This window comes from Entelurus aequoreus, linkage group LG11 (assembly GCF_033978785.1).
Source record: "Entelurus aequoreus isolate RoL-2023_Sb linkage group LG11, RoL_Eaeq_v1.1, whole genome shotgun sequence".
Lineage (NCBI taxonomy): Eukaryota > Metazoa > Chordata > Actinopteri > Syngnathiformes > Syngnathidae > Entelurus > Entelurus aequoreus.
Window position 1 is genome coordinate 48,103,774 of NC_084741.1, and position 12,630 is coordinate 48,116,403.

The following is a 12,630-nucleotide window of genomic DNA, read 5'->3' on the forward strand; positions in this document are numbered from 1 at the left end:
ACCTTTAAGGTCGACCCAAATCTCTCTTTTTAACATTCTATCATCCTATTTAGGTTTACAGTTTAAATTCAACTCCCAAGTTGTTCCTCCACAAAATCATTTGAGGTCCACAGATGCACTGTGTTAGATTATGGGCAAGCCTACAAAATAACAGTATTCTATTCTGGATCCTTTTCATTCACTAATCATATTATAGCTTGTGATCCCTGCAGATTTCTCACATGTGATCATCTCTTTACAACATGTTTCCTGTGGAAGTGTTGTGTGACAGTCCATCTGACAGAGATTTCATGCAATGTGTGTGTGTCGGAGAGTTTCACCGAGCACAAGGACAGCCGACTCTAGTTATATCTGGTAATAGCACCACAGAAGGCTTGTCCTCCCACGCTCAGTATGAGCAAACCTAACACGCTCATGCACACTTGTGCAGAAGAATGTTTCTTTACTCTCCAGTCAAACCGTGAATTGAAGCCAGGCTCCTCTCCCTAGTGTACCCACTTGTGTAAGGCAGGATAGTTGAACTAATTGGTGCAGAACATTATTAAGTGTTTAGTTGTTTTAGAATTAAAAATGAATACATCATTTAAATGTGTGCTGTTGCACATTCAAATAGATATTCCGGGTCATCTCCCAGCTTTGAATGCATCTTTATCTCTCTGGCTGTGTGAGGATTCTGTGTGAAACCTTTCATTCAGGAGGCCGTGACACTGCCGTGTTTGTGTATTTTTTTTTTGTATGCGAGGGCTCGTGTTCCTGTGTGCATCCGCTTTAGTGACTGACTTGTGTGTCAGCTGCTTCAGCCTCCCACTCGCGGAGGATGCTCGCCTCTATGCCAGACAGGAAACAACCTTTTTAAGTCTTCACCGCTTTCACTCCATTCGAGACTTCCCAAATAGAGAGATTGTAGATGAATGTTTTTTCCACTGAATTTCTGGTATATTTTTGTTGCCTAAATAATAATAGTCTGACTTCAAGAGGATAGTTGATAGGCAGTGTTGGACCTACTGTACTGAATTGATCTGGATTTGATTAGGACCTTTGTTTTACCAGTTGAAATGGAGCAGTTTTTATTTTACTCTTTTAGCTTGCTTAGACTATTCAAATGACCATCTTAGTTTCATTTAGATAGTTGTATAGTGGTTCATAGGGTCATTATTGCTGTCAGAGTTTTGGACGTTTTTGGACATTTCTTACAATGAGGGAGTGGAAAACAATGGAGAAATTGGAGGAAAGAATCGCCCATCCTGTTTCTCAGCTTCTCAGTGCGCTGGCGTTACCACACTACCAGAGGGTATGTTGCAAATTAAATTGGTAATGTAACATTTACGCAGTGATCATGTACGCATTGGTAAATCTGGCATGCACTTAATATGTTGCTGCTTAGGTATTTGATTGTATTGTACTGTCATTTTAATTGAACACTATGTTTATACATTGGGCTAGTCGATTACAATGAACTGCATCATAATAACAACTTTCCAATATTGTTCCTTTCATGTGGCTAAACAGGTCATTGAATTATTAGAAACACCTCTCCTTAAGAAGGAGTGTACCACTGCAAACAACACCACAATAATTAACATATCAAATGTCAACAGTTTTAATCAAAATTGGATTTGGAATATAGGTTAGCAAAGTGTGTGTATCAAAACCATTTCAATTCAAATTTAGAATTAAAATTGAATTGATGTGAAAATTTGAATTGAATGGGCTCCACCCTACATGATGTTCAATTAGAATTTTTAATTAGATACATTGCAATTCGAATAAATTCCTTTTTTTTAACCTTTATAAATCCAGAAAAGTCCTATTGAATCTTGTTTGTCACAATCATTCATACACCAGTGTGAGTGGCACTGGGAGAAAAGTGGGTGAAGTGTCTTGCTCAAGGACACAAGGGCATGGATCAATTCTATTTAATACCAAAGTCAAAGCAACAACAACTAGCTGAACTGTTCGCACACACACACTGTCACTAGCCCTCTGGTGCACTCACAGTTTGAAATCACACAACTCTTTAACTTTAACAGCCAGGTTGCTACAATAATTAGACATTTTTTTTAAATCCAGTTTGCCTTGTTATTTAATCTTCTTGGCTTGCAGTGGAGGGGATGAAGAGGTAGGGGAGGCAGTGCCGCCAATACTGTGGATATTTCCATGTTTCAAACAACACAAGGCTTGTCCATTGCTTTCATTGGACTCATATTGAGCTAGTAATACCAGATTTTCTTTAAACTAAAAAACACTTAAGAGGCACACAACGTAGCACAGTAGCAACACAACACACTATTGTGCTGACAGGAGATCGGTCAGCCCGGACACAAAATGACTGCGCTGCAGGACACACAATGGGTAGATGAAATGTTCGTACACGCAGACCAGGTTCGTACAAAAAAGCATCTTTTATTTGGTTTTTGGTTTGCAGAATGAAGGGTTCATAATCTGGGTTTTTTGTTTTGTTTTGTTTTTTATGTTCCGAGCCTAACTACCACATTAACCATGCATTTGCATTATATTGAAACCTCATACTCCACATACATGTATTTTATGCATGTGTTTGTCATTTTACATAATCTTGTCAGAAAGTGCATTGTATATAAAAACTGAATCCACCATTCTGATTACTCTCCAGCCTGATATCTGGAGAGCAAATGGTGGAAATGATAACTTTATGTAAGCCTAAACATCAGACTATAGTTGAATTAAAAATATATATGTTCCTTTCTTTTCAGCTGTCAGGGGGTTGCGAGCTGACTGTGGTCATCCATGACTTTGTGGCCACCAATGGTGGCAGCAGTGGGGAGCTGACAGTTCGACGAGGACAGACAGTGGAGGTTCTGGAGCGAATCCATGATAGGCCGGACTGGTGTCTGGTACGGACTACAGACCGCTCACCTGCCCAAGAGGGCATTGTCCCCTGCTCCATGCTCTGTATTGCACACTCCAGGTCCTCCATGGAGATGGAGGGTCTCTTCAACCACAAAGGTAGGGGAAGGCTTTCCTTTCGTCTTGAATTTTGAATATAATGTCTTTGAAGACAGAGATCTTGATGGACACATTCAGTGGCACTATATGGCCAATAAAAAGTTGGATGTCACTGATACTAATAATAGTTTGTAGTTTAGAACTGTAAACAATCATCTGGATTGTTACCGCTTTGATTTACACCCTCTCATATCTTGGCCAGTTGGTGAAAGCTGCATCGACTACATGAATACAAAGTTATCATACACTATTCAAAAATGGGGAATAATCGACAACCAGGCAAATAATACAACTAAAGGAAAGGGCCTGATTACTGATGGCCAATATGGCCTAAAATCTCTATTGCTATATATATTTCAGCATATACAAACCCCGTTTCCATAGGAGTTGGGAAATTGTGTTAGATGTAAATATAAACGTAATACAATGATTTGCAAATCATTTTCAACCCATATTCAGTTGAATATGCTACAAAGACAACATATTTGATGTTCAAACTGATAAACTTTTTTGTTTTTTGCAAATAATCATTAACTTTAGAATTTGATGCCAGCAACACGTGACAAAGAAGTTTTGGAAAGGTGGCAATAAATACTGATAAAGTTGAGGAATGCTCATCAAACACTTATTTGGAACATCCCACAGGTGAACAGGCAAATTGGGAACAGGTGGGTGCCATGATTGGGTATAAAAGTAGATTCCAAGTAGATTCCATGAAATGCTCAGTCATTCGCAAACAAGGATGGGGCGAGGGTCACCACTTTGTCAACAAATGCGTGAGAAAATTGTTGAACAGTTTAAGAAAAACCTTTCTCAACCAGCTATTGCAAGGAATTTAGGGATTTCACCATCTACGCTCCGTAATATCATCAAAGGGTTCAGAGAATCTGGAGAAATCACTGCACGTAAGCAGCTAAGCCCGTGACCTTCGATCCCTCAGTGTGTAAAGGATATCACCACATGGGCTCAGGAACACTTCAAAAACCCACTACAGTTGGTCGCTACATCTGTAAGTGCAAGTTAAAACTCTCCTATGCAAGGCGAAAACCGTTTATCAACAACACCCAGAAACGCCGTCGGCTTCGCTGGGCCTGAGCTCATCTAAGATGGACTGATACAAAGTGGAAAAGTGTTCTGTGGTCTGACGAGTCCGCATTTCAAATTGTTTTTGGAAACAGTGGACGTTGTGTCCTCCGGACCAAAGAGGAAAAGAACCATCCGGATTGTTAAAGGCGCAAAGTTGAAAAGCCAGCATGTGTGATGGTATGGGGGTGTATTAGTGCCCAAGACATGGGTAACTTACACATCTGTGAAGGCGCCATTAATGCTGAAAGGTACATACAGGTTTTGGGACGGCGTGGCGCTATACAAGTATAACCCATTTATCATTTATTATGTTGCCATCCAAGCAATGTTATCATGGACGCCCCTGCTTATTTCAGCAAGACAATGCCAAGCCACGTGTTACATCAACGTGGCTTCATAGTAAAACAGTGCGGGTACTAGACTGGCCTGCCTGTAGGCCAGACCTGTCTCCCATTGAAAATGTGTGGCGCATTATGAACCCTAAAATACCACAACGGAGACCCCCGGACTGTTGAACAACTTAAGCTGTACATCAAGCAAGAATGGGAAAGAATTCCACCTGAGAAGCTTCAAAAATGTGTCTCCTCAGTTCCCAAACATTTACTGAGTGTTGTTAAAAGGAAAGGCCATGTAACACAGTGGTGAACATGCACTTTCCCAACTACTGTGGCACGTGTTGCAGCCATGAAATTCTAAGTTAATTATTATTTGCAACAAAAAAAATAAAGTTTATGAGTTTGAACATCAAATATGTTGTCTTTGTGGTGCATTCAATTGAATATGGGTTGAAAAGGATTTGCAAATCATTGTATTCCGTTTATATTTACATCTACGCAATTTCCCAACTCATATGGAAACGGGGTTTGTATATCACAATATATATTTGGCATAAAAAAAACTATAATAGAACCTTTCCAGAACGGGTTACAAATGCTGACATATGTGGTAACCTCCAAAAACATACACCCAGGGACAGGTTAATTGGCAACACTAAATTGACCCTAGTGTGTGAATGTGAGTGTGAAAGTTGTCTGTCTATCTGTGTTGGCCCTGTGATGAGGTGGCAACTTGTCCAGGGTGTACCCTGCCTTCCGCCCGAGTGCAGCTGAGATAGGCTCCAGCACCCCCCGCGACCCCGAAAGGGACAAGCGGTAGAAAATGGATGGATGGTTACTTTTTGTTGTAACATGTTCTATCTACACTTCTGTTAAAATGTATTAGGCACGTATTCTTTTGTTGGTTACTACTTTACATTAGATTGGGGCTACACTACAAATTTGGTATCCTTCAAAATGATCAAGATCATTGAATAATTAAATTTTTGTTCACAAATATTATCAGAAAAAAATAGGATAGCTGTGTAACAATACTGTATCAACTAATTATTCAAATAATGTAATTATTTCCTTTTATTACATACAATATTTTGAGCAAATAATTAGATCAAAATAACTAAACATTGGCAAAAACAACTTTTGGCTCTGATTTAAATCATTTGGTTTGTGTCCTTGAAGCCAACCTGTGTTCATAAACTGATGTCCAGAGTTAATGAACAATAAAAGAAAAAAAACATTTTGTCAAATAAGAAATCTAATCACTGTAGTATCGCCTATATACTGATACTATGCTTGGTATCGCTACTGTTGATATTTGTATTGATCCGCCCCCCACGGTTTACATTCAATAGATTTAGTTTAGCAGTTAGCATGGAATATTGTATCCTCCTACACCATAATGTATGTAGTGTAGCACGTTATTCCTTGATCTCCAGTGTTGTACTTGTAAGAAACTCACTTTTTTCCCCGCCACGGAGGCGAGGATTAGTTAGCCGTTAGTTGGCTCGCTAATGAAGACGCTATATTGCAATGAGGACGCGGTCGTCCGCTTGTTGCTGTCAAATTTGCGAGACACGGCTAAAGTGTGTCATCAAAATGTATTATCCCAATATTAGGATAGTATTAAAAGTTCAATCATCAGCCACATTTATCTTATATATATTGTATTTTGTTTAGTTTATCGCGCAACCCTTGGCCTGATCCAATCTGCTATACTGTAGTTAAAACCCAACATTCCAAATGCAAGAAGAAGACAGTTATTTGTCTTTTTTGTATCTTTCCCATTCCATTTTTGTTACTGCAAAGAATGCATACCATACTGAAGTTAAATGTCTGATGGGAACAGTGCTTTCTTGTTTGACAGGCCGCTAAGCCTAAGCATTCTTGGATGTCTCTCATGTCAGCACCTGCACCGCGTTAAGTAGTAACATAAATATTCACAAATCTAACCATCAAAGCATCTCTATAATCTTAAAAGTGCAGAAGTGAAGTGCAGGAGAGCTTGTTTCTATGGCGATGTGGCATACAAATATTGTTTTGGCAGCCTTCATATGAAGAGGCTGTGTTTATCTATTCAATGTTGGAAATCACAGCTTGGGAATTAGCTGAGCATTTTCCTTATGCAGCAAGGGAAGGTGAGAATGCTCATTTTACAAGTTCTCATCTTTATTTATTGTGCTAGCAGAAGGTCTTGTTTTTTAGTCTGCTTTTCATTGCTTGCACTGTTTGCATGTTTTATGCAGCCATTAGTAGACAAGAATGACAAAAGGTCTTTGCTGCTTCATCATTCCTTTGTGTTTGCTGACCACCATGTAGGCCACTTTGTTCAGAGTTGCAGAAATGTGACCGTTTCAGGGATTAGGGTAAAATCTCCCCAATTCCTGGAAGCACAGAATAATTGACAATTAAAAGTCCCAGAAGGACAGAAAAACAAAGGTAGTTCTTGCACCATAATTTGCAATTCTCTCAGAAATAAATAACTCTGTGTGTTTAAAAAATAGTTTCTCAACCATTTTTTAGACTTCATATTTATGTTAAAGTCTATTAAGTATTCAACAAATTGTATTCTTCTGAAGTTTTCATAATTCCACTTTTTTAGAGGTCAGGTAACGCTATGTTTACGATGTATAGGGTGGCTTTTAGATGTACAACTTGTGCACAAGCACTTAAAGGTGTTGAAATCTATTAAAGGTCTATAGCAGACCTGGGCATTCTGCGGCCCGCGGGCTGCATCCGGCCCTTTGTACGTCCCTGTCCGGCCCGCGTGAGGCCAATCATAAATTACAAAATAAATTTTAAAAAGTATCTATCTCGAGTGTGCAATACAACGGTGCTGCTTTTGTTTTGAAAAGCGTTATTTGTATGACTTCCGTGTGGACGTATGCTCGTGCGCGCAGCGGCAATCACAAATTACAAAATACATTTTAAAAAACATCTATGTCGTGCGTGCAATACAACTGTGCTGCTTTTATTTTGAAAAGTGTTATTTATGGGCGTATGTCCTGTTAGTGAAGGCGCACAGCGACAAGTGATGCCCGGTCCGCCCGGTTATCCCCGAGACGCTAAAAAAAGAAAAGGTGATGACGAATGGCGTGTTTTCAACAAGACATGGACTGCCAAGTAAAGGTAAAGCCATGTGCTTAATTTGTGGTACACATGTTGCTGTGTTTAAAGAATATAGTGTAACGACCTGCTGAAGTTGATGTTGTCTTCTTGAGTTGCGTAAATGAGGAGTGAGGATAGATGTGCGTGTGGAAGGAACGAGATAAGTTGAGCTGTGTTAGTATAGCTTGCTCAATAAAAGTTTAAAACGAGCGTCAGACTTGGTGTGCACTTCTTATGGACGCTACAATTGGTGGCAGAAGTAAAACTTTGCGCATACTGCACTGCTTAATTGTGTGCGCAGCCTGCTACGTCATCGAGAGGTACGTGCCACGTGAGGAGCTCGCCGCAGAGAGAGAGAGAGACAGTGAGAGAGAGAGAGAGAGAGAGAGAGAGAGGCAGTGTCTACAGGTGCAGCTCACGCTGCTTGCCATGGGGGAATTCCGCCCTCAATGAAGACTCCCAGGTTTGATGGCAAGGCGAACTGGGAGGCATTTCATCCCACTTCTGACATCAATTGTAGAGTCCAGAAGAAGTGCACACCAAGTCTGACGCTCTTTTTAAACTTTTATTGAGCAACCTATACTAACACAGCTCAACTTATATCGTTCTTTCCACACGCACATCTATCCTCACTCCTCATTTCCGCAACAGCAACCTCCCAACAGCTTCCTCCTTCTTCGCCAATCACCTTACAGGCGTGCTACGTTCACAACAAAGAGGATGCAGGATAAAGTGACAGAAATTGAAATTTTTGCATGGTATTATACATCAGGAAGTGTTGTGTAAGAAAGTGTTAAAAATAAAAGCATCAAAAGCCAACTGCTTTTGTATAAAGATAAGTTAGGTTAAATGAAAATATTATTATTTTTTATTCTTACGGTATATCAAAAATAATTTAAGCAAAATTTAATTGAAATATTGTCGGTGTGGCCCTCCAGCAGTGCTCGGGTTGCTCATGCGGCCCCCGGTAAAAATTAATTGCCCACCCCTGGTCTATAGGGTAGATGAGTGGTTGTCAGCAAGTTTGATGTGTTGTTAGCATTTTGGGCTCACAATCAATAGATCAAAGGTTCAAATCTGTTTTGGGTATTTCTTTTTAAAGTTTGCATGTTCTCTCATGCACAATCCAAAATGAGACAAACCATGTAAAATGATGGTCTTTATAACAGGGGTCTCTAATTTCTACAGATATTATTTATTTTACTGATTTTACCCATCTAAATGTTTGGAACATAAAAATGTTTATTTTTTTTGTATACCTTCATTTTGTTTCGTATACTCCTGGCCCTTTTGCAGCCCAAAGGCCCAAATTTAATGGCCCTCTACTTAACTTAATAGTTTAGTGTAATTGTGGCCTGTGCAACAAGGAGGCTAATATTTGAATATATTATGACAATCTTGAATCACTCTAGACACTACAATAATGTTTCAAACACAAAATTGACAAACACAAAGGAAAACCCAAAGAGCAACTTCCTGTAAGCAAGCGGAACTATCTCTGACAATTTCCTGGGCAACTCAACAGTCTCAAAATATAACGTTTTTTTTCATTTAATGTTACGTTTAAAATGACTTCAGGTGTACCCTATCTCAGGGTCACTTCAGCTGCTGGTAGAAGTTGTTTAAAACATGTTGTCATGTGGTTAAAACGCGATTGTTAAGTGAGTACTTAATGTGGTCCAACCTCAGCCCGACTCTATGCTTTCACCGGCAACCAGGTGAATTGAGTTTGAGACCCCTACTCTATACTGTATTGTCCTTAGGTGTGAATGTTGCCTAAATCTTGACCAATCCAGAATGTCAGCTGGGATAGGCTCCAGCGAACCCGTGACCCTAATGAGGTATAGAAAATGAATGGCTCGATGAATGGAATATGTGATTTTTAGTTGCAAAAGAAAGTTTGTGACTGCATGTTTACTTTTGACTGCACTTGATGATTTCATAACTGAATCTATATTTGTTTCAAGGCGTCGTGCGCAACCTTTGTGCATCCCTCATGCCTGTGAAATATGCACCCGCCCCCTCTAACTGAGTAGGTGTACCTCCTCAGGGTAGTATGGTAGATGCACAACATGTTTCCAGACATTCTCTTGGACACACATAGCGGAGGCTCACCCAATGTCCTTATAGCAACCCACTCACGAGGGAATCAGTGAGGGAGGGAGGGCGGGAGGGAAAGAGAAACTGTCTCATGCTGCATTGGACTTTTTATTTTTCCTCTGTCTTGATTTCACATACTCAAGTCCACACATATAAGGAAAGAACTAGCCTTTGAATTTAAATTGACCTGTGGAGATGCTGTAAGGGATCGCTTCAAGTCGGACTTCCAGAGGCTTTATATTTGACTGACATGGCCCATGGAATCCAGGCTTTAGTGTCACTATACCCTTTTTGCACTATGGATTCAGCACGGGGAGGACACTCGCACAACTGCAAGTTCTGGCTGCTGGACCTGGGTAAAATGTTTATGATTATGTCTGACATTTTTGGCACTGTTCGCTTACTCAGCATTTATATATTCTTTATACTGTCATGATGGAATAAGGCAGTCCAACTTCGACACTACGGCATCATCTTAAAGCAGGGTCTTAGTGTTATCGTCAAATCATTTTGAATCTCTCTGTATGACAAAATATGTATTCTATCTAAAACTACAGTGCCATTTTGATATTTGTGTACTCAGACAGGTCAGTGTTTGTTATTGTATAGCAGAAGGCAATGAAGCTGAATGAATATATACCATGCTTCTCATCTTTTTTGTCTAAAGACCTTTACAGTCTAAAAATGTAACAATGTCTTTACTGTTTTTAGCCAGAATGTGAAGCGAAGGCAGTGTCCACTCCCTTATCTTTCATGCCAACTCCACGCCCTTCCTAAATGTGGCTGTCGGTGGTGAGCACTTCTCAGCATGCATTGTCCACAGGACCCAGACAACACCAGAAAAACATACTCTCTCTTTGAGCAGCATGTCTCCAGAATACACCGACTGATGTTTGTGTGTCGACCACATGTCCCGTGGAAGATAAGACCACACTAAAAGATGCTACCCTGGTGACTCATTTGGAATCTCAGGCATGCTCCTGTAGAGCTGGAGCCACTTTTCGGATTACTCCAGCAGTCCCGTCTCCCCCCATCCTATTCTGGAACACAGACGTGCAGCAGAGTTATAATTCTAGCCTGTTTTTAGAGGAATGTGGAGGACACAATTCTGAAATTATGATACAACATTTCATCTAGTCATGAATTGTGCATTCATGACGGGATATCAGGGAAATCAGCTTAATGTTAAAACTGGGGAAAGGACAACTTGCTTTTTTGAATCTCTGCAAATTTGACTGTGCCCCAAGTCCTGATATTTAAAATGTGATTATTTCGACTTGGATTACTAACTTGAGTCAGCACAAAAGTGTACACATTTATAGAACTCCTGCATTAATGTTGTCCTTACACATTCATTCATGCTTTATACTTTAACTGGGACCTATAATGATTTTAATCGACATTCTTGTTTTTAGTTTAGGGGTTCTTAACCTGTTTGAACTTGTGTCCCAACATTTCCACTATAGACTGTCCAAGGGCCCACTCAAATAATAACACTGAATAAGTAATCATACTCTTGATTGTTTTCGTATTTATAAATAAAATCTAAAAAAAACTTACAGTTTACAACCTTGTCAAATTATATGAAACCATGTGGTAATGACAAATATTTTGATTTATTTCCCACATAAACCTTAGGCTTCGCTTATGTCAGACTGATTATAAGAACAATTACTACCAAATATACTGCCTAAGAAGGGACTCATAAATACCTGACACAATTGTATTTCTTACACACTATCATGTTGTGCTAAAATAGATCAAATAAATTAATCATGAATATGATTTTTAAATCCCAATAAAATTAAAGTGCAAATGAAAATACAGCTCGACCACTTTAGTCATAATTTTTGAGTTTAAGAAACTTCTCTTTTGGCACCTATGGTTAAAAAACACTGGTCTCGATAAAATGTATTGGCTATAGTTTGGTGTAAATTTGCTTCCACAGTCACATTTATAACCCGAGTCTGTCTGCATTATGTTAATTTGTAGATGTGTTCCTAGATTGCAAATGAAACCACACCACACTCTCTTAAAAGTATTATAATTTATCTTTTGAAAATGTACACTGTCTTGAAGTCTTCGCTGCTCTTTTTTTTCCACACACGGTGGAAAATAAACTCCATAAACATTATACAGATTCATCTGGTGACAACATAAGATACACCTGCACACTCTACGATCGATTCAGACTCCGCATACAAAAATCTGCTTTTTCAGCATTTATGCCATGATTGGATGAAAACAATTTTTGAGTGATTTACTAAATGTCCAAACGAGTATGTCCACCCCACTGGGGTGTCACAACGCATCCAGACTGCAAAACCCCGAACCTCGGCATCCAAAACTGCCTGCCAGCTCACGCCAAACTGTATGAACCTTATCACTTGATGCTTTGACATTGTTTAACATGAATATCCAACACTGTAACAACATATAAGTCAGAAAAGTGGAAAATCATTATTGTAAGTCATCTTTAAAAAGTGCTGGCTCTGCATAAATTACATCCTTTTTTGCCCATGGTATATTTCTTAAAGTTTCGGGTAAATTGGTGAAGTAGTTGTAGTGCTAAATAATAAACGTAAGAAAAATAAATAATAAATACACTAGCAGTGACCAAACTAAAACCTTATTTTCACAGGTAACTCTTAACAACGTTATGGTTGTACCCCTTAAGTAAAACAGACCAGCTGTTTTGCAGCAGTTGCAACATTCAAAGACCCTCCAAACCGTAAAGGGCAAAGGTCCCCAAAGGCAGTTGACCCGTGTTTCATCCAGTCAAACTCCTGTTAGCTATGCTGCTAATCTGATCGCCACTCACTGGACATTGAAGTCTAATTACACATTAGGGTGACACCTTTACACAGGTGCTAATGGACATGCTGCTACTGTCTAATGCAAAGGTGTCAAACTTAGAGCCTGGGGGCCACATCGTTTTACGTGGCCCGCAAAAGCCTGGAAATAATGTGTGTCAATACGGCACTTCATCTTTCTTACTACAGTAAAAGTATTCTTACTT

General features: G+C 39.4%; 1 protein-coding gene across 5 annotated transcripts in view; it reads left to right on the top strand.

Annotated features, from left to right (window-relative positions):
• The window catches only part of LOC133660186 (triple functional domain protein-like), a 251,212-nt gene that overhangs the window by 205,857 nt on the left and 32,725 nt on the right, over window positions 1-12,630 (top strand). For all 5 annotated transcript variants that reach the window (XM_062063430.1, XM_062063425.1, XM_062063427.1 and 2 more), the window contains one exon: window positions 2,733-2,985. In XM_062063430.1, the coding sequence (XP_061919414.1) occupies window positions 2,733-2,985 (253 nt within the window). The remainder of the gene's footprint in view (window positions 1-2,732; window positions 2,986-12,630) is intronic.